Source organism: Doryrhamphus excisus, chromosome 10 (assembly GCF_030265055.1).
Source record: "Doryrhamphus excisus isolate RoL2022-K1 chromosome 10, RoL_Dexc_1.0, whole genome shotgun sequence".
NCBI lineage: Eukaryota > Metazoa > Chordata > Actinopteri > Syngnathiformes > Syngnathidae > Doryrhamphus > Doryrhamphus excisus.
The window spans coordinates 18696068-18719585 of NC_080475.1; the positions used below are offsets into that span (position 1 = coordinate 18696068).

The following is a 23518-nucleotide window of genomic DNA, read 5'->3' on the forward strand; positions in this document are numbered from 1 at the left end:
AATTTGGACGCACAGCGTGTCCAAAATGGATGCGGCTTCAGCACGCTGCTTCTGGCTCCAGAAACAGCTTGGTGGATATTCCACCTTCATGTTGACTGAAATACCCTCCCTTGCCTGAGCAGAGCTTGGGGGAGGGCATAGAGTTTATATATGAGGAAGTCCCCTGTGACATCACAAAGGAGCAGTTTAACCACGCCTTTTCAAACCCAGCCTTTTGAGCCATCACAAACTTCTTTCAGGGCTCACTTCCAAATCCCCAAACCTCATTATCTGAACCTTTGGCATGGTTTAACACCAGAATCCAACATTCTAACTACATTTATAGGTCAGAAAGGGGAAAGCATCATAGGTCCCCTTTAATCTTCAGTTTGTGTTGAACTAAGCTATGAAATGTAACAACAATAAGTTGCTCTTGGCTGTCATAAGATAAAGATTGGAAATTGCTGGCCGGGGAGGGGGGGTCCAATGAACCAACTATGCATGCTTTGGGCCTATTGTTGACCTATGACTCCCAACGCTACCCATGAGCCACTTGGGGCGGCGGCGTCTTCTGCTCTGACTGTGGATCTCTTAATAGGATTATCTATTCTCAGTGCAGGAAGAGGAAGGCACAGCATGTTGAAACGCAAAGCAGCAACGATGATCTTCCATCTGAGTGACCTCTGAAGAGGAGCTACTGCAGGAATATTCCAGATGACAGCCGCCCATGCAGTGATGCATCCTGAGGTGAGGTTACAGTCTACCTTGGATGAGGTACTGAGTAGGACTCATGCTGGTGGACCTTTCTTTCAGCCGGATGGGGAGACCAGTGGCCATGATGGGGTGGGCCCCTGTGACAGCAATGACAGCGATGAGGGTATTTATCATGCAGGACACTGCCCATAATGGCATCTGACCTGCAGGTATGTTACGTTTTACCACAGAAAGCAGCCAGTGGGGGCCACTGACTACATGGAGTGGGTTGTCCATCATAGATAGAGTCGGCCTCAACAGGTCAGTCTGATCCACAAAACTAACTCAGCAAAGGGACCAATTTTGTTGATGTTCCTTGTGCTGCTATCCAATAGTGGGAAGATGTCCGAGACTGACTTGGAGGTGAGTTTGGTCTTTTTCTCATATTTAGGGATGTTTTGATGATTGGTTGTTTTGATGATAACCGATATGCCGATATTGTCAAACTCACAATTTTCGATACTGATATCAACCGATACCAGTATGTGTAACATCACATATATTTTTATTGAGCAGTGTTTCTCTATGATTTTCTGTCATGCCCCCCCCAAAGGACGGACTGTTTTTACCGCCACCCTGATTTGAAATCCTAGAGGAAGAGATAATATGTATTCATGTATCTGTACTGTACAGACTGAACTTGAAACTGACACCAGGAAAATGACCAAAATGGAGAGCATACCAGCATATACAGGAGTCCCATTGCATGTTGAGTACTATTAATGTGTACATGTTGGTAGGTCTGCATTAACATGAACTGAGGTGGGGAGCTGGTTGCTGGCAAGGTTTTTCTGCAAATAATAATTAGCATCCCAGTTTGCCTCCTCAGGCTTTGTGTGCAGGCTGCGGGATGAAACCCCCCCTTACATTTCTTTGTAGGAAGGCGCTAATGAAAACAGGAAGGTGACGTTGACAGAGTACGCTCAGCACTTGATGCGGGATCTCTTCCTGTTTCCCAGAGTGCTTTGCTGTACTCTAAATTGTGTCTAAATTGCCACATTTTGAGAACATTGAGGACCAAGGTCAGGACGTCGTCACTATTATTCCTATTCCATACATGATCATCTCAATACAAGCCTATATGATATGTAAGAACTTCAAACAAATGTTAGTCATGAATGAAGCCATAAAGTCATAACTCAACACAAAGAACCACCATGTTAGCCGTAGTATTCAACCTTCTAAATGACAGGAGAATGTTCATGTCAGTAAAGACCGGTGCACAAACACGAGTCAAAGATGCCGGTTTTCAAGGACTGCACTTTTTGGAATCTTGCCCATCATTCCCAATCCTTAAGTGAAACACAAACACATTTCTTTCACTTTTCTCTGCATAATGCCAGAAAATGAGTCAACATGAGCTAGGTAATAATGCACACCATTAGAATACACCTATTTTGAGTATGAAGCCATGTAGTAACATGTAATACTATAACACAGTATTTTGCCCTATTTTGCTGATGTAGCACATTAGCAGAACGTCTTTCTTTGGCACATCGATCAAAACAAGGTAAAACCACTCAGCCCCCAGAGACTCATGTTGCTGTGGGCCAGGCAGATCAGGCTGTAGTGAAACACACACAAATAAGATGAAAATATCTTCTACGTACGTCTCGTATCTATCTATCTACTAAGATGCAATACAGGAAAGGTCATGACCCTCAGTCAGACAGGAAGTTGTTAAACAATATTTACATCCTGATCCCCTGATCTCCTGATCTCCTCTCCACCTCCACAGAACACCTTCTCTCAGATTGCCTTGGCTTTCAGCTGTGACCAATACACCCTGAAGCAGAGGCTCCAGGCGGAGGAGCACGCCCGCAACCTGGCTGAGGAGAACATCAAGGTGGAGTTGTCCCGAGGCCGAGAGACACTGGAGGTGCACGATGCCCGACTCGTAGCTGAACAGGAAGAAGGAAATGGAATAAGGGTGTGTGTTGTGTTTTTATAGGCACTAAAGGGCTTATGTCTGGACAGCAAGCGCAGTAAGATCCTGCAAAGGCTGGAGATGTGTATGGACATCCTTGCTGGAACCGTGGAACGCATCTCCAACACGGCTGAGGTGCTCGGAGCAGTGCACAAGGTGTAGCTTTTTGCTTCTACTCCCAAAGTAGACAACTACTTAAATAGGAAAGAGTTTCAGTGCAACATTAGTAAACATTAGTAAACAGTCTGACAAACATAATCACACAACATTTAGCATTTGAATACAAAGATGAAGATTTCTCTTCTTGGCCAGTTTTCTCCATGAGTGGTGACAAACGAGGTTGCTGTTCAAGTCTGTCCTACTGCTTGTGTGTCCTATTTCTTTTGGACAGTTCTTCTGTCTCATCCGTGCTATGCTAATGTCTCATCCATGCTATGCTAATCTGTCATCCATGCTATGCTAATGTCTCCTCCGTGCTATGCTAATGTCTTGTCGGTGCTATGCTAATGTCTAGTCCGTGCTCTGCTAATGTCTCGTCCGTGCTATGCTAATTTCTCGTCCATACTATGCTAATGTCTCCTCCATGCTCTGCTAATTTCTTGTCTGTGCTCTGCTAATGTCTCGTCCGTGCTATGCTAATTTCTCATCCGTGCTATGCTAATGTCTCGTCCATGTTCCACTAATGTCACGTCGGTGCTATGCTAATGTATTGTCCGTGCTATGCTAATGTCTCATCCGTGCTCTGCTAATGTCTCGTCCGTGCAATGCTAATTTCTCGTCCATGCTATGCTAATGTCTCCTCCATGCTCTGCTAATTTCTCGTCCGTGCTATGCTAATGTCTCATCCGTGCTCTACTAATGTCTCGTCTGTGCTATGCTAATTTCTCATCCGTGCTATGCTAATGTGTTTCCCGTGCTCCACTAATGTCACGTTGGTGCTATGCTAATGTATTGTCCGTGCTATGTTAATGTCTCGTCTGTGCTATGCTAATGTCTCATCCCTGCTATGCTAATGTCTCATCCATGCTATGCTAATTTCTTGTCCCTGCTATGCTAATGTCTCGTTCGTGCTATACCAATATCTTGTCCGTGCTATGCTAATGTCTCCTCCGTGCTCTGCTAATGTCACATCCGTACTATGCTAATGTCTTGTCCGTGCTATGCTAATGTCTTGTCCATGCTTATGCTAATGTAACATCAGTGTTATGCTAATGTCTCATCTGTGCTATGCTAATGTCTCATCCATGCTGTGCTAATGTCTCGTCCGTGCTATGCTAATGGTAATAGTAATGGTTTCATCATACATCACACATCACATAATTCAGTTGACACAAAAACCAAACCTTATTTCATCCTAGCCCCCCATCCGTTTCACATTTGTTGCTGTAGTGTATTCACTTTCAACCTTTTAAATGGGACCTCGTACCGTATGTTTTAAGCCTTTCATCCCCCCCCCAACTGGCCTTATAATCTGGTGTGCCGTTAAAAATGTTGTGCTGCTTCTGTAAGCGTTCCGTTTGAGTGTAGGATCATTTCCCACTGACACAGGGACGCAATACGACGCCGGCAGTGATGAACCGATCAGCCAATCAATCTAGTTTGATCTATCTAAGTTTGAAACTATTTGTAATCTACATATGGAGATATTTTTGTTTATTATTATTAGATTTTATTGTTGGATTGTAAGGACGACAAAAGGCTGGTCAGAGTGGGGCCTGCTGAAGAGACAAATGAAATGAGGTTGAACTAAAACTTGGAGACGTTTACCCTCTGAAATCGCTGGTCCATCTTTTGGTGTCCAACAGGAGGCTCATGTGAGTCGAGCAGTGGAGCTCATGGTGGCTCACGTGGAGAATGTGAGGAGGCGGCTGGACAGACATGAGGCGGAGCTGGAGGAAGCCAAGAAGATGATTTTACAGCAGAATTCTTGCAGAAGCATTGTTGAACCAGGAGCTCCTTTAGGTCACTTTATCATTTGCCCAGTTGCAGTTGTCTCCAATATTTAAGCTGACCGGTGGACCTCCCCTTCTTCTAGACTCAGACAACCGACAGACTGACAGCTGGAAGAAATGCATGCAGCAGGTACAGTAGAAGGATGAAGTCTTCTCATGAGGCCTGCTGCTTCTCTCATGTTGTTGAATTTCTCAAATTCAATCTTCTCCCGTTGGCTAGAATGGCAGTCGCCGCCGAGTCAGTATGTCCTTCATTCCAAGTGATGTCCTGGTGAGTCCTCCGTCTTTGCTTGGACCAGGAGTGTCCAAACTGTCCGATAAAACAAAAAATATCCAGGGATGCTGGAGCCTATTATAAACATCCATTCATCCATTTTCTATGCTGCTTATCCTCACGAGGGTCACAGCTACACTGGAGCCTATTATGAGCATCCATCCATTTTCTATGCAGGAGTCGTTTCTTCTTCTTCTCTTCTGTTCCTGCTCATCCCTCCTGCTTGATCAACTCTTTAGTGAATGGTATATACTATAGATGTATACCTTCTAGTGAATGGGATATACTATAGATGTATACCTTCTAGTGAATGGGATATACCATAGATTCTCGTGAATGATACCATAGATGTATACCATCTAGTGAATGATATATACCATAGATGTATACCGTTGAGGCTGCACGGCAGACAAGTGGTTAGCGCACAGACCTCGCAGCTAGAAAACCAGGGTGGAATTGAACCCTGGTCATCTCTGTGTGGAGTTTGCATGTTCTCCCCGTGCATGTGTGGGTTTTCTCCGGGTACCATAGATATATACCTTCTCTTGAATGGTATATACTATGGATGTATACCATCTAGTGAATGGTATATATTATCGATGTATACCATCTCGGGAATGGTATATACTATAGATGTATACCATCTCATGAATGGTATATACTATGGATGTATACCATCTAGTGAATGGTATATACTATAGATGTATACCATCTAGGGAATGGTATATACTATAGATCCGTGAATGGTATATAAATCCGATATATGCGTAAAACGGACATTTTCCGGTATACGCATATAACGGATTTCGCTTATATCGGACAAAACCAGTGGGAACAATTGAATCCGATATATCCGAGGTTTACTGTACTATGGATGTATACCTTCTAGTGAATGGGATATGCTATAGATGTATACCTTCTGGTGAATGGTATATACTATAGATGTATACCTTCTAGTGAATGGGATATGCTCTCGCCCCCCTTTAAACTCCTCCCCTTTTGCCTTCATTCCAGCTTTACTGTATTTCATATCCATTTCTACCTGTTCTCTCCTTGCTGCTTTCTTGGCCTATCTATCTGCCAACCCACCCCTCACACTCCTTGATGTGCTGGCACCCACAGTAGACACATTATTACCCCCTGGCCCCCCCCTTTCTTTATCTGAGTAATACTTTGGCTAATGTCAATAACAACATCCTGTCTGGATGAAGAATTCCTATTTCTAATGCTGACAAGGCACTTCTGGAGTCTGATGCTATGATAACTAATATTGGTCTAACACTTCCTCCCTAATGTAGAGCTATAAAATGGCCAATGAGCCCCGCCAATATGGGATGTGTGGGGTCCATACCAATACCCATATTTGGGACTGAGATAAGACTATAGTCCATTCTGTATTCTGACTAGGATGAAGCGTTGATACACGAGGATTCCTCATCCTAATTCCTGGATGGAAAGGGCTAGCTTTGCATTCCTGCTCAAGTTTTTCATTGCAGCCTCACCAGAAGAAGGGAAAGAGAGAGTCCAAGAAGCGGGCCTCTCGTGGAGAAGGTGACACAGGAAGTAAGTCCCGCTTGCCTCCCCCCCTGAGCTTGGAGTCCAACTGCAGTAGCCTAGATAAAGATGGAGGAACCCCAGCGGATGACAGGTGATGATGATCTCCTGGCTCACATGCTGGGTCTGCCACCTCCAGCCACTTCTGTCTTTCCTTTACAGGCCGCAGGATCCAGGTGAAAGGGTGTCTGCGGCTGGAGTTCCCTTCGACATGGCCCCCAATCCCTCAGCCACCCCCACCCCAGAATGGCCCGTCCCAACCAAACCAGCTGCTGGTAAAAAGCTGCAACAGAGGTTGCGCAATAAATGGCCCCTGCACAGGTACTTTAATGATGAATGATCCCAATGTTGAGTCTTGAAGGTTTTGTTTTATTGACACAATAAGAGTTATCCTTCAAGAATATTTTTTCATAGATTTAAATGTGTCCAACTATTTCAGGAGCACACAGGACTCAACAATACAGACACGCAAAAGCAAAGCTGCTTCATCCAGGAAAAAGACTGATAAACAGAAAAAAGGAACAAATGTCTGCTGGGGGGTCTCTTCAGGCAGGTAAGCCAGCTTTTTGCTCGATAAATTCTTATTAAAAATATGATATGAATATTTGTCGTCTCCAGAGATGGGCCACGAGGGTGGCCACGCCCTCTGTGTAGCCGGTTGCTCTCCTGCATCTCCATCTGTGTGCTTCTCTCCACCATAAGCTGCATCTGCATCCTGTGGATGCTTCATGGGGGGGGCCCAAACCTTGACCTCCGCTTCTGGACCCGGTGACTTTAAGAAGGAAGCTGGAACTCCCCCTGTGAGTCTGCAAGGCTCTTTATGTACACAAATGGAACCTTGCCATGTGGACGCTTTGGTGTGGAGTTGGCATTTAAAGAAACACACACCACAATGCAATCCTTTAATAGAAAATCTATAAAACAATACAATCACCTGCTTAGTGACACCATCGCCATCACCATCACCATCACCATCACCACATCACTCTTAAAGGCATCAGGGAGAAGAATACATTCTTCATTTCGACATTCAACTTGTTAAATCTTAACTACGTATATGAACCAAACCTCTAGTAGTCTTACGTAGAGCAGCAAAGCTTAAATAGTAGATAAATATAAAAATGATATTAGGAGCGGAGAAGCAACTGGGGGTGACCCCTTTGTGCAAAGTGTGTGTCGGCCACAGGAGTTCTCCTTCTAACGACGTGACCCGTTCTTCTACGGCTTCACCTCGCATCTACTAGAAAAGCATGTCAAATAAATAACATTGGCACGTCGCCTGACGTTACGTTCTAAATTATGCAATAAAAAGGGTGCATCATCATCATCATTCTGTCATTCTCATAGAGAGTCCAATAACTGCAGCCTCTAATACAGGAAGTAGTAGCATAGGTGGGAATAACACACCGTGGGGGCGGGGTCAGTCACAGTTACACCTGGCTCACAATTTCTGCATGTTCTGCAACAAACCACTGGATGGGGGTCCCATCTGCAGCTCTCTGGAGAACTAGATTACCTGAACCCTACAAGAAGATCAGAGAGAACATGATGTCCAAGAATCCTTTAGTGACATTTGATAAACACTTCTATTATTATTATTATTATTATTATTATTATCAGTGACGTATTTCCTCAGAGGAGTTCTTTATTCGTTCTTTGAATGAATCGGCCACCTCCTCCAGCTCCTCCAGGAGGACACCGAGGTGTTCCCAGGCCAGCTGTGAGACATACTCCCTCCAGCGTGTCCTAGGTCTTCCACAGGGCCTTCTCCAGGCTGGGCATGCCCACAACACCTCACCAGCGAGGTGTCCGGGAGGCATAGGCTCCTCTTGATAATACAGTGTTATTCAAAAGAATGAATGGTTTCATTATGCAATATTGCAGTAAAGGGGACCTATTATGCGCCTTTTTGGGCCCTTTGTATCAGTTTGTGTCAGTGTGAAATGCCCTTGACAGATTAAAATAGATTTCTTTTGCTTTTGCAACCACTTGATGATGGTGCCGTCTTTAGGAATTGGAACAAAAGGCCCTTTAAGGCATTGTTAGCAAGTAAACAGCGGAGCAGCCTTTGGAGGAGGGCAGAGAGCATATCTGTCTTACAGCCATGCCCATATAAGGAAGTCTGCCCATCTGTGTTGTCACAAAGAAACAGTTTTACCACACCTTCTGAAAGCGAGCGTTTTGAGCCATCCCAAACTTCTTTCAGTGCTCACTTCCAAATCCCTAAACCTCATCATCGGAACCTTTGGCATGGTTTAACACCAGAATACAACATTCTAACTACATTTATAGGTTAGAAAGGTGGAAAAAGCATCACAGGTCCCCTTTAAGGAAACGCAATAGAAAACTCAATCCAGGTATTCTACTCATAATCAAGTTTTATTTCCATGTGGCCAACATCTGCAGCTTGGCCAACAGCCAGATGATTGATGAGGTTATTCATTGTCTAAGGTCATGGAGGTTTGGGAGATCTTTAACATGTGCCCACAAGAAAAGAATCCCACATGATGAGGTCTGGGGATCCTAGACTGAGCAAAGAAGAGCAAAGAGCAAAGCTACTGGGCCCCCTTCCGACCACTGGTGGGGGAGGAACAGGAGGAATTCACTGACTCCTTCCATGACAATGCTTGAAAACTGAAAGAATTCAATAACCCTGTATAGTGTCATGGGGTAATAATTCTAATACATACAAAACTACTATATGATAATAAATAGAGACCAAGTATTTATCTATTATGATAATAAATAGAGACTAAGTATTCATCTATTATGATAATAAATAAAGACTAAGTATTCATCTATTATGATAATAAATAAGTATACGTATTCCTCTCTGACACTGTACACTAGTAAATCCTAAATAAGTATTGACGGCAATAAAGAATGCTGAATGCATACCAACCTGATTAAATGGAGGCATGTGTGGTGAGGTGGGGTTCTGCTGCTCTACAGAGTTGGGGTTCTGACTACGCTGGTGCCAGGACTTGAGCTCTTCAGACACGACCTCCCTGGGCATGGTACGGAAGGTGTGGGGGGGGTACTCCTTCAGTGAGGGCGTTCGTGCCACAAGGGTGTAAGGAGGCGGAAGCTTGGGTGTCCTCCTGGCAGGTGATAATGCTCCCTCTGGCCTCTGTCTTTGCTGAGGGCTGCTGAGGATCCCGGGTGGGGAGGAGAGCGGGGCACCAGGAGTAGGTTGACCCTGATTGTTCTTCTGCGAGTCCCCCGGCAGACCTTTCTTGGGCACTCCAAAAAGGAAACCATAAGGTGGGGGGCAGAGCTTGGGGATCTCCGGGAGTTCATCCCTGCCTGGTGAGCTCATGGAGGACGAAGACGAATGCTCGGAGGCGCTGTCCTCAGAAGTGGACTGGTACGGATGTAAGGGGGACACCTCTGGGGACAGTACAATAAAGTCGGCTGCACGGTGTCTCTGGGGCAGACGGCCTCGGCCTTTCAGATTCTCCAGGCTGAGGCGCTCCTTGTCACCCCATGCCTTACTTTTGGGGAGCCTGGAAGATGCCCAAATATAAATAATGACCACATCATTGATGAGAGTGCATGTATTTTGTCTGAACTAAGGTGCACCTGAAGGATTGAGAGTACTGTCGGCGCACGTGCAGCTCTGGAGTAGCGGGGGCGCTGGTGGAGTGATTGTGACGAAGTGCTGAGTTTTTAATAAACTGTGAGAGAGGGATTCTGTTGGTGGCTGCTGAGACCTGTGTTCCTGCAGCATGACTAGACACACAAAGAAGAACATAATAATAATAACAATAATAATCATGGGGACATACAACCATACAGTTAAATGTTTGGAGGCGCCCTCATTCAATAGCATGACAGAGGTGCTGGAACTAATCATTATCTCCATGACTGTATGTGAGCCATAGTCCCACCTCGGCAACCCAATGAAACATTTCAGTCTCGGACACCAAGAGTGCTAGGCCGACATGGAAATGATGTAATGTTGACTTTCTTGCCAGGGTTTTTGATGACCAAAATGAAATGAAATGTCGACTTGAAACACACGTCATTAGGACAAACTTGTCCTAATGACAAGTATGTCTCAGATGTTGTTGACAGCCACCTTGACAAGCTCATAGCCATTAGCTTCACTACACATACTGTATGTGTTCACTCCACCACAGGAGATATGTCATGCTACACATATGATGTTTTGCTATGGCACTTCCATGTATGATATGGCTTAGGCTGTCAATAGTGAGGCAAGGGGGCGCCATAAAAAACAGTCTAGTTCAGACTGAGGGAGCAATGTTTTAAATAGTAATTCTTATCATGAAGAATGATCAATACTGTATGTATATAAATATAAATCAGAATAATATCTATAATTTTTCCATAAATTTATAAGAATTGAAATGCATACAAAGAATGTAATCTGTCATATGTCATCTGTAATCTGTAATCACCTGGGCCCATTGCTGCCAACAGATGGAGGCTTTGCATCCTTCTGATAGGGCTGGTCCAGACTGGACTCCTTCCAGGGAGAGTTCTGAATGGGAGAGGGCTCATACTCCCCGATCTTAGCAGGTGGCATCTGAAGCTGGTCTGGGATGGACCCAGAAGGGGCGACGGGACCGAGGGAGTCCACATCTATGGATGGAAAATATACAAAAAGTCAGTGTGGGATGCAATGACCTGTGTTTGCCTGATGGTAGCTGCAGCCCTGATAAGTATATATATAGTATAGATAAGTACATCTAGTATAACTATTCTATATATGTGTGTGCTTATTGCCATATGACACATTTGGAATGAGAATAGCGACGTTCCCAGTATTATTGCGTGTCAACAAGGTTAAAGACAGTCTCCTCTTACCGTCATCCAGGGCCACCACATCAGACAGGGAGCTGTCATCAGACATATTTAGATCTGCTGCACACAAAGAGACAAATCAATTACTTCTTCATGAACCTGGTGGGGAGCAGCAGGTTACCTACCATTCCTTGGACAGGTGGTGACGCTGGTGGATGGGGAGCTACACTCGCTCCTGATCCTGTGCTGGAACACAACCTCCTGCAGCTCCTTCACCTTCTTCTCCTCCCTCTTGCACTGCTGGGCCCGGCTCTTTTTCTGGGGCTTGCTCAGGTTGTCCTCCAGCGAAAGTTTCCGCGCTGCCTCGTAAATCTGCCGCTGAAGAGCCAGCTCGGTTTCCAGCCCTTGCAGTTCGGAATCCTACGATGGAGAGGACAAGGTAGACGGGTTCAGCAAGTGATGCATATTTTCTCATTTGCTGTGTGGACCTTCTCTATACCTCTTTCTCCAAATAGATTAGACCTTCATCCAGCTTGAAGGAAGCTCCAATCCTCCTTCTGATGTGGGGCGGCTTCTCATCAGGCATGAGAGGATAGTCTGAGGGCAGTTTACCAGTCAACTCCTGTGGAGGAAACAACCAGGAGCTCATTTCAAAGCCCAGCATATAGGATGTGACCGTCTGGGGTTTTGTACTCACAGCTTCCCTGATGCACAGCTTCCTGAGCTCCAGCAGACAGAGCTCTAGACGCTCCTCCAGAGACTGGTGCTTTAGTTTGAGGGCTCTGGTGTGCGTGGTCAGGTCCTTGAGGGGGGGTGAGGGGCTGTCTGGACCTGTCCAGCAATCACAGATGGGTAGATGTTATCTTACTGTATTACCCGTAAATGCAGTACAGTAGCAGCAGTAAATAGTAGTGAATGTAGTATAGTACAGTACTCCAAAGTCAACTAGGAAACAATCCTTCCAAGAGAAATAAGGTTGCCATCAGTACACATTCATTCATTGGATATACTGTGGCTAAGATACTTTATTAGCAGGGACATGAGTGGAACAATAAGTTAGCCATGGTCTCACAGCACACCGTCTTTACGTTAATGATCAACACACAAGGAATGAAGACACTTCACTGTCAGCATGGCAGGACAATGACTAAACCATCTAATCCATCAACAACTGGCATCATTGTCTGGAAGCAACCGAGTGCTCGACTTGGCGACAACCAGCAGAGGTGCTGTTCATTCCTTATGAAGCAGTCCATTCTGAACAAGTGGGTTGGGACCCAAAGGTGGATTGGGACCCAAAGGTGGGTTGGGACCCAAGGTGGGTTGGGACCCATTGGGTATATCCTCCTTGGTATACAGTCCAGTAGATAACCCATTTTGGGGGGTTACATTCCAAACCCAGCAGCGTAAGGCAGAGTAACTGATACTGACCTCATAAAAATTTAATTTTATGACACAAGGTTTGACCCCCCCAACCTCTCCTCCAATTTTTCACATTAGATTAGATTAATTTGAAGTTTGTTCTCACTGACTGTACATGACAGTGACAACAACACACACCACACTATGTTGCTGTGTGAAAGATGACCTGTGGTTTCATTTAGTGAGCTTGGGTGTGGAGAGACGATGGTTTTGGTAGCTGTGTTTGTTTGGCTCGGTGACAGAAAGCAATAAAAGTGACTGTTCTAAATATTAGGTGACATTCTGCTCCAGAACCCCTTTCTCTCTTCAACTGCCATTGTTCACAATCCAGGTGTAGGCCATAAATATGCCTCACACAATTATGAAACACATTTATGCAGGGAGCTGCTGCACATGTACACAGTATATGTACTCAGTACACAGATATGTACACATCAGTGAAATAACATTAACATCACATTTAATTTGAGTTTCCTTATTAATTTTATGCATGCAGTTATTATTTTCCTCCTCATTTCTTTCATAATGCACTCTGCACATGCTGCATGGTTACTATATTTAAAAAGATGGTCAAGAAAATGACCTCCATCCATGCAGGCCTCCACCATGACGACTTTTACTTTGCTCAACACCGACATAGAAGAGGGAGTTCAGAACAGTCAGGGATTACCCATGTTCATGTTCCATGTATTGTAGTGTTACGTGTGTGTTGTTGTATTACGTGTGTATTGTTGTGGTACGTGTGTGTATTGTTGTGTTACATGTGTGTTGCTGTAGTACGTGTGTGTTGTTGTATTACATGCGTATTGTTGTGTTACGTGTGTGTATTGTTGCGTTATGAGTGTGTTACATATGTGTATTGTTGTGTTATGAGTGTGTTACGTGTTGTATCGTTCTGTTATGAGTGTGTTACGTGTGTGTATTGTTGTGCTATGAGTGTGTTACATGTGTGTATTGTTGTGCTATGAGTGTGTTACATGTATGTATCGTTGTGTTGTGTGTGTTACGTGAGTGTATTGTTGTGTTATGAGTGTGTTATATGTGTGTATCGTTGTGTTATGTGTGTTTTATGTGTGTGTATCGTTGTGTTATGAGTGTGTTACGTGTGTGTATCGTTGTGTTATGAGTGTGTTATGTGTGTGTATTGTTGTGTTATGGGTGTGTTATGTGTGTGTATTGTTGTGTTATGAGTGCGTTACGTGTGTGTATTGTTGTGTAACGTGCGTATTGTTGAGTTTAGTGTCAACATCCTTACCCGAGTGCAAGATAATCCCGCTGTCACTGTCACTGATCTCCTCTTTGCTCCCAATGGCCGTCATCCTGGTGTATCTGGAATAGAGTTGAGGTGAGATGGTCAGAAGAGGAATAAATGAGGATGATGATACGCGTCTTCCTCCCCCGCCACATGGCTTCCTGATTGCTGTCCTGCTGATTTACTTAACAAAAGTCTTTTCACACACTCCTCCATGTGGCCCCCACTCCTCCTCCACCTCTTTCTTCCACCACAAGGAGCAGACCCCCACGGGTGACTCGGCACATGTGGGGGGTTAATCCCAATGGTGGGGCCATGGTGACGATGTGCGGCCAGGTCAGGGAAGCGTGTCACCATGTTTAAAGCATCCAGACACCCAAAGGAAGCAGATGGCAGCAAGAATGAATCCCCACCCCCCACTTCTCTCATGCATTGCACCTGTTCTCCAAGTGCACCCCTCCCTCAGCCTCCTATTCAACCATCTTCCACACAGCCCTCTGGGGGCTTTGAAGTAGAAGAATGTCCGAGTGTTTGGCTTGTGCACGCGGCATCACATCACAACCCCGCTGACTCCTGGGACACCGTTTGCGAGCAGGAAAGCACAATTCATGTTTATGGCTCCGTCCTCTTGCCTTTTTGGGACTTTAGATCCAACTAACCAAAAACCAAGGTGGACGAGACCAAGAAAGCACAACAAAGAGGAGAAAGTGAGTGATTGAACGAGGTGACAGAAGGGTGGCATTTATTCCGTGTTCTTTTTAGGTCAGTTCATTCCTTCTGCATCTCACATGCTTACTGTCCAAGAGCTGCTGGATCACGAGGCACTGCTCTACAGGAACTCAAATGATTAGAGGATGGGCCTTGTCTCTTGTGATAATATCATGTAAACAAAACAGGAAGTAAACAGTCGGGACATGAAAACGGGAATCCGCCTCCTCCTGCGGGTTTGCAGATGAGAATCAGGGCAGGAAGACAGGAGCTTAAGAGGGATAGGATGTTAGTGTGCAGCCAATGCAGACCTGAGCCATTCAGCACAGCAACTCATCTGGACGAAGTAGCAGCCGCTCTCACAATGGGGCACAGGCAGCCCCAGTCCGTAAAACAACAGACAACAAAGGCCTTGTATCCACGAGAGGCTTCAACATCCTGCTGGGGCAGGGGGTGGGGGGGCGTATGTGGGGCCATATATGCTGACAACACAGCTTGGGCGTTAGCTTACGAGGTGGTGGCGACGTGAGTACGCAGACATTACATCGGGAATCCAGCCTGGCAAGAAAACTAAGATGGGACTTACCGACTCACACCCCATATCTTCTTCTTTCACAACATCTGTGGTTATAAACCCAGTGAGTGGGTGGGTGGTTGGATGGATGTTGGGTGAGGCAGCAACTTTGGCTACTTTGTTGCCAACGTGCGACTGCATTTCATAACATTCTGAAATGTTGTTGGAAAGAGTCCTGAGTCTGTCTGTTGTCATCCATGGATAGAAACCTCATGCTGCTGTTACTGGACTACTTCCATCAGGATGTCTCTGTCTGTCTGTTTCTGCCGACTCTCCTTCTCCTTTTGACCCATGTTGCAATAAGCTGCTTCCACCAAATGATGTCAGTATTATCTTATCTTAAGGCATATCTTAATCTTATTGTAAGCCTGATCTTGACTGTCAGCTGTGTAGGTAGCAAAACCCTATGAAAACCCACGCATGCACGGGGAGAACATGCAAACTCCACACAGAGATGGCCGAGGGTGGAATCAAACTCGGGTCTCCTAGCTGTGTGGCCCGCATGCTATCCACTCGTTCGCCATGCAGCCTACAGTAATATTAAAAATAAAAAAATTAAACATAACTAAAGTGAAAGTGAACCTGATGTGCCCTCCCCCCCCCCAAGTCTTCTGCTGACTCCCAGGGGTGATCTACACTATGAAATGGAATTGTTGTATAAGGAATTGTTGTTAGAAAATAAAAAGCACATCAAACAGGAAGAAAAGGATTTTTATTTTATTGTTTTCCTGAGATGTAACATACCCCTGTGAGGTGTCCCATTTTGGAGATACGTAATAATTAGTTAGACATCCGAGGGATTCTGATGACTCCCCCACGATCCTCGCTGCCCAACCAACCGTGACACTCCAACATGTACGGATGTGAGTGTTTATAGCAAGAGATTATGCATGGGGATTCTCCCATCTCCCAGATTTCTCCCACCACTCATCCCAGGAGCCTTGGGGGTTGCTGTCCCTTTGGAATGCCACCGTAGCCATGCCATTCCCGCTGTGGTCAGCCCTGGAATTATCAAGGGAGACCAGCCTCACCTCACCAAGGAAATAGCGAGGCAGGCCTGGAATCTTGGCTGGAACCTATAATTCAAGCTATCCACGGAATGCTGATGCGGTGGAAGAAACCAAATTACTTTTCAACATGCTTTACACCAGAGTCAAGCCAAGTTGCACTCTGGACACAATATGGGCTGCTGGGGTAGAAAAGTTCTTCAATGTGGCCAAATGTTTCGTTACAATTCACTGGCAATGGACGGTAGCGCCACACATGAAGTTATACCACAAAGGGGAAGTTTACACCTTCTTCTTCAGCTTCTTGTTGACACCCAGCCTACATGCACGGGCTCATGTTCCAGTACAGATAATGCAGAGGTAACAATAAGTACCACTCGAGAGCCGAGAGCAGCAAACCATATGCTGAGCAGATACAGCAGCTCTGTAAGACCAGCAACAGCATAAACAGGCCACGAGGACAAGAAGAGATGCCCCATTGTCCCAGATGGGGACCGCCTGGGACCATGACACCTTGTCACTGGGAGTCATCATTTCTTAGACAGCAGATGATCAGGAGTCAGCCCAGATTTGGATGTCCTTGCTGCTATTTACCTTAGAAGTGCCCACTGCTGATGGGTGAAGTGGAAGTGGAAGTGGAACTGGAGTAGGGAAATAGACTACGACCACAGCATGACCATGACCACACCACGACCACCACCACACCATGACCACAATACCACTCCATGACCACAACCACACCACAAACACACCATGACTACCACCACAACCACACCACAACCCCACCACGACCACAACACCACTCCATGACCACAAACACACCACGACCACACCATGACCACCACCATGACGACACCATGACCACAACACCACTCCATGGCCACAACCACACCACAAACACACAACGACCACCACCATGACCACAACACCACACCATGACCACAACACCACACCATGACCACCACCACACCATAACCATGACACCACACCATGACCACCACCACACCATGACCACAACACCACCATGACCACCACCACACCATGACCACGACACCACGACACCACCACACCACGACCACACCATGACCACAACACCACACCATGACCACGACACCACACCATGACCACCGCCATGACCACACCATGACCACAACACCACGACCATGACCACACCACAACAACACCATGACCACACCACAACAACACCATGACCACAACCACACCATGACCACAACAACACTCCATGACCACAACACCACACCATGACCACCAGCACACCATGTCCACGACACCACACCATGACCACCGCCACGACCACACCATGATCACAACACCACACCATGAACACCACCACACCATGACCACGACACCACCATGACCACCAACACCACCATGACCACCACCACACCATGACCACAACACCACCATGACCACCACCACACCATGACCACGACACCACCACACCACCACACCACCACACCACCACACCACCACACCACCACACCATGACCACGACACCACACCATGACCACCGCCATGACCACACCATGACCACAACACCACGACCATGACCACACCACAACAACACCATGACCACAACCACACCATGACCACAACAACACTCCATGACCACAACACCACACCATGACCACCAGCACACCATGTCCACGACACCACACCATGACCACCGCCACGACCACACCATGATCACAACACCACACCATGACCACCACCACACCATGAACACCACCACACCATGACCACGACACCACCATGACTACCAACACCACCATGACCACCACCACACCATGACCACGACACCACCACGACACCACCATGACCACGACACCACACCATGACCACAACACCACTCCATGACCACACCATGACCACAACACCACACCATGACCACGACACCACACCATGACCACCGCCATGACCACACCATGACCACAACACCACGACCATGACCACACCACAACAACACCATGACCACACCACAACAACACCATGACCACAACCACACCATGACCACAACAACACTCCATGACCACAACACCACACCATGACCACCAGCACACCATGTCCACGACACCACACCATGACCACCGCCACGACCACACCATGATCACAACACCACACCATGACCACCACCACACCATGACCACCACCACACCATGACCACGACACCACCATGACCACCAACACCACCATGACCACCACCACACCATGACCACGACACCACCACGACCACACCATGACCACGACACCACACCATGACCACAACACCACTCCATGACCACCACACCATGACCACCAGCACACCATGACCACGACACCACACCATGACCACCGCCACGACCACACCATGACCACAACACCACACCATGACCACAACACTACACCATGACCACAACACCACCATGACCACCACCACACCATGACCACGACACCACCACACCACGACCACACCATGACCACAACACCACACCATGACCACCGCGACGACCACACCATGACCACGACACCACGACCACACCACAACAACACCATGACCACAACACCACACCATGACCACCACCACACCATAACCACAACACCACACCGTGACTACCACCACACCATGACCACCAACACCACCATGACCACCACCACACCATAACCACAACACCACACCATGACCACCACCACACCATGACCACGACACCACCATGACCACCAAAACCACCGTGACCACGACACCACGACCACACATGACCACGACACCACACCATGACCACCACCACAACCACACCATGACCACAACACCACACCATGACCACCGACACCACCATAACCACCACCACACCATGACCACCAACACCATCATGAACACCACCACACCATGACCACGACACCACCACACCACCACACCACGACCACACCATGACCACAACACCACACCATGACCACGACACCACACCATGACCACCGCCATGACCACACCATGACCACAACCACACCATGACCACAACAACACTCCATGACCACAACACCACACCATGACCACCAGCACACCATGTCCACGACACCCCACCATGACCACCGCCACGACCACACCATGATCACAACAACACACCATGAACACCACCACACCATGACCACGACACCACCATGACCACCAACACCACCATGACCACCACCACACCATGACCACGACACCACCACACCACCACACCACGACCACACCATGACCACAACACCACACCATGACCACGACACCACACCATGACCACCGCCATGACCACACCATGACCACAACACCACGACCATGACCACACCACAACAACACCATGACCACAACCACACCATGACCACAACAACACTCCATGACCACAACACCACACCATGACCACCAGCACACCATGTCCACGACACCACACCATGACCACCGCCACGACCACACCATGATCACAACACCACACCATGACCACCACCACACCATGAACACCACCACACCATGACCACGACACCACCATGACTACCAACACCACCATGACCACCACCACACCATGACCACGACACCACCACGACACCACCATGACCACGACACCACACCATGACCACAACACCACTCCATGACCACACCATGACCACAACACCACACCATGACCACGACACCACACCATGACCACCGCCATGACCACAACACCACGACCATGACCACACCACAACACCACCATGACCACACCACAACAACACCATGACCACAACCACACCATGACCACAACAACACTCCATGACCACAACACCACACCATGACCACCAGCACACCATGTCCACGACACCACACCATGACCACCGCCACGACCACACCATGATCACAACACCACACCATGACCACCACCACACCATGACCACCACCACACCATGACCACGACACCACCATGACCACCAACACCACCATGACCACCACCACACCATGACCACGACACCACCACGACCACACCATGACCACGACACCACACCATGACCACAACACCACTCCATGACCACAACACCACACCATGACCACCAGCACACCATGACCACGACACCACACCATGACCACCGCCACGACCACACCATGACCACAACACCACACCATGACCACAACACCACACCATGACCACAACACCACCATGACCACCACCACACCATGACCACCACCACACCATGACCACGACACCACCACACCACGACCACACCATGACCACAACACCACACCATGACCACCGCCACGACCACACCATGACCACAACACCACGACCACGACCACACCACAACAACACCATGACCCACCACAACAACACCATGACCACAACCACACCACGACCACACCATGACCACAACACCACTCCATGACCACAACACCACACCATGACCACCAGCACACCATGACCACGACACCACACCATGTCCACAACACCACACCATGACCACCGCCACGACCACACCATGAACACCACCACACCATGACCACGACACCACCATGACCACCAACACCACCATGACCACCAGCACACCATGACCACGACACCACCACACCATGACCACCAGCACACCATGACCACGACACCACACCATGACCACGGCACCACACCATGACCACCGCCACGACCACACCATGACCACAACACCACACCATGACCACCACCACACCATAACCACAACACCACACCGTGACCACCACCACACCATGACCACCAACACCACCATGACCACCACCACACCATAACCACAACACCACACCATGACCACCACCACACCATGACCACGACACCACCATGACCACCAACACCACCATGACCACCAAAACCACCGTGACCACGACACCACGACCACACCATGACCACGACACCACACCATGACCACCACCACAACCACACCATGACCACAACACCACACCATGACCACCGACACCACCATAACCACCACCACACCATGACCACCAACACCATCATGAACACCACCACACCATGACCACCACACCATGACCACCACACCATGACCACACCATGACAACCCTATGACCACAACCACACCACGGCCACACCATGACCACCACCATGACCACAACACCACACCATGACCAACACCACACCATGACCATGAGACCACCATGACCACACCACGACAACCCTATGACCACAACTACACCACGACAACACCATGACCACGACCACACCATGACCACCACCAAGACCACAACACCACACCATGACCACGACACCACACCATGACCACCACCACACCACGACCACACCATGACCACAACACCACACCATGACCACCACCACTCCATGACCACGACACCACCATGACCACCACCACACCATGAACACGACACCAAACCATGACCACCACCACCACCACGACCACACCATGACCACAACACCACACCATGACCACCGACACCACCATAACCACCACCACACCATGACCACCAACACCACCATGAACACCACCACACCATGACCACCACACCATGACCACACCACGACAACCCTATGACCACAACCACACCACGACCACACCATGACCACCACCATGACCACAACACCACACCATGACCAACACCACACCATGACCACGACACCACCATGACCACCACCACACCATGACCACCACACCATGACCACACCACGACAACCCTATGACCACAACCACACCACGACCACACCATGACCACCACCATGACCACAACACCACACCATGACCAACACCACATCATGACCACGACACCACCATGACCACCACCAAACCATGACCACGACCACACCATGACCACCACCACACCATGACCACGACACACCATGGCCAACACCACATTATGACGACGACACCACCATGACCACGACACCACAATGACCACCACCACACCATGACCACGACACCACCATGACAACCACAACTACAACACACAAGATATTTTATTCTCAATAAGCTATCATGGAAATGGTTTAGTTTGATGGGAACATCCATCAGGTTCCAATGGAATACATCCCATAATCAATTCCCAGTTCCATATGTCCAAAAGGAGTAGGAAGAAGCAAAGCTTATTGAATCCTAGCCCTCCATCTGGTACTTTTACAGTTTACAATGAATGTTGTATTCTGGCAGTGAGGTGTGAAATTTGGGATGGTTCTGAACGTTCTGTTTTTGAGGTTGTTTTTTTTTTAGTTTTTACATTTGTTCATTTCCTGTTTTCTGATATATTTTGTATTGTTTTTATTTATTTTTTGACACATACCGAAGTACGAAGTGATATGACCATATAATGACACAATGGGTACCATAGTAAGCATCAATGTAGTAATATACATAGCACATCATGACTGGTTCAAGACTCTTCATCCTTGTATTTAGCAAACATCAACTGCTTGTATTGTTTCCTGAATGGTCTCATCCTTGGACTTCCTTACCCAATCCCTTCCATAGTTTGATTCCACATACTGAAATGCTATGGCTTTTTAACGTAGTCCTAGCATATAAGTGTTTCAAATTTAGTTCTTCCCTGAGATATTCCTCCTCTCTTGTAGAGAAGTATTGGATAACATTTTAGCTAATAGGTTATTGATAGCTTGATGCATTATTTTAGCTGTTTACAAATGAACTATATCAGCAAGTTTTAGTATTAGTGATTTTAGAAATAAGGAGTGAGTATGTTCTCGAAAGGCGGCATTTGGATTATCCTTACTCATCTTTTTTGGTACAATAGCCAGTGAAGATTACTTTTATAGTTATTGTGTGGAAATATGGGCTAGTAAGTTAGATGTGGTAGAACCAGAGAACAATTTAGAGTGTGGAGGGATTTCTGACTTAGAACACATTTTGCTTTGTTCAAAATTGAAATATTAATATGAGTTTGTCAATGTTCAACATTGTGACACACAATAAGCACATTATTACACTTCTTTAGAGTATTATTAACATGCAGAAAAGTTATTTCAATACAAGACATTAGATTTAGATACTTTACCAACGAGTATCACATCAATAAGGAATCTAAACGACCTTTGACTCATCAATATATTATATTACATTCATATATCTGTCTGTATGCATGACTCGTCTATCCCGTTCCAACCATATTTAAGTTTTCATAAGTATCAAACATGCAGTATGTCGCTACAAGACATGAATCTCTAAAAACTGATTACAGAAATCAAACATTTCTCATGGATTAAACGGCTACACAAATGCTAATGTTAGCTAGAATTGTTAACATAGTTACTTACATTGTGTGTATCGTCTTCTTCTGTTACAACAGTAGATCAAGTGAGTGTGACTTTCTCTAGTCCAATGTGAGCGGTTTAGGACATCTG

The 23518-nt window shown here is 47.0% G+C and overlaps 2 protein-coding genes across 8 annotated transcripts; one reads left to right on the forward strand and one right to left on the reverse strand.

Moving 5' to 3' along the window:
- The first annotated feature begins 581 nt into the window (after positions 1 to 581).
- On the forward strand, positions 582 to 9192 carry si:ch211-163l21.11 (inositol 1,4,5-triphosphate receptor associated 2). Of its 4 annotated transcripts, none has more exons than XM_058085335.1 (13): positions 582 to 726; positions 793 to 856; positions 924 to 993; positions 1068 to 1095; positions 2471 to 2611; positions 2684 to 2815; positions 4465 to 4621; positions 4695 to 4741; positions 4832 to 4882; positions 6382 to 6448; positions 6602 to 6760; positions 6879 to 6992; positions 7058 to 9192. In XM_058085335.1, exons 1-13 carry the CDS (start codon positions 694 to 696, stop codon positions 7138 to 7140), a joined length of 1146 nt encoding a protein of 381 aa, XP_057941318.1. In that variant the 5' UTR covers positions 582 to 693; the 3' UTR covers positions 7141 to 9192. The 4 variants fall into 4 exon arrangements, with proteins under 4 accessions (XP_057941318.1, XP_057941317.1, XP_057941316.1 ...); XM_058085334.1 differs by having other exon boundaries at positions 2471 to 2578; positions 6382 to 6533; positions 7058 to 9190; XM_058085333.1 differs by having other exon boundaries at positions 6382 to 6533; positions 7058 to 9188.
- inavaa (innate immunity activator a) lies at positions 6873 to 23518 on the reverse strand. 4 transcript variants are annotated; one of them, XM_058085332.1, is made up of 10 exons: positions 23432 to 23518; positions 13887 to 13960; positions 11907 to 12040; positions 11709 to 11831; positions 11395 to 11629; positions 11273 to 11326; positions 10864 to 11047; positions 10022 to 10171; positions 9342 to 9945; positions 6873 to 7962 (listed from the first exon to the last, which is right to left on the reverse strand). In XM_058085332.1, exons 2-10 carry the CDS (start codon positions 13948 to 13950, stop codon positions 7870 to 7872), a joined length of 1641 nt encoding a protein of 546 aa, XP_057941315.1. In that variant the 5' UTR covers positions 13951 to 13960; positions 23432 to 23518; the 3' UTR covers positions 6873 to 7869. The 4 variants fall into 4 exon arrangements, with proteins under 4 accessions (XP_057941315.1, XP_057941314.1, XP_057941313.1 ...); XM_058085331.1 differs by having other exon boundaries at positions 11273 to 11329; XM_058085330.1 differs by having other exon boundaries at positions 6873 to 9945.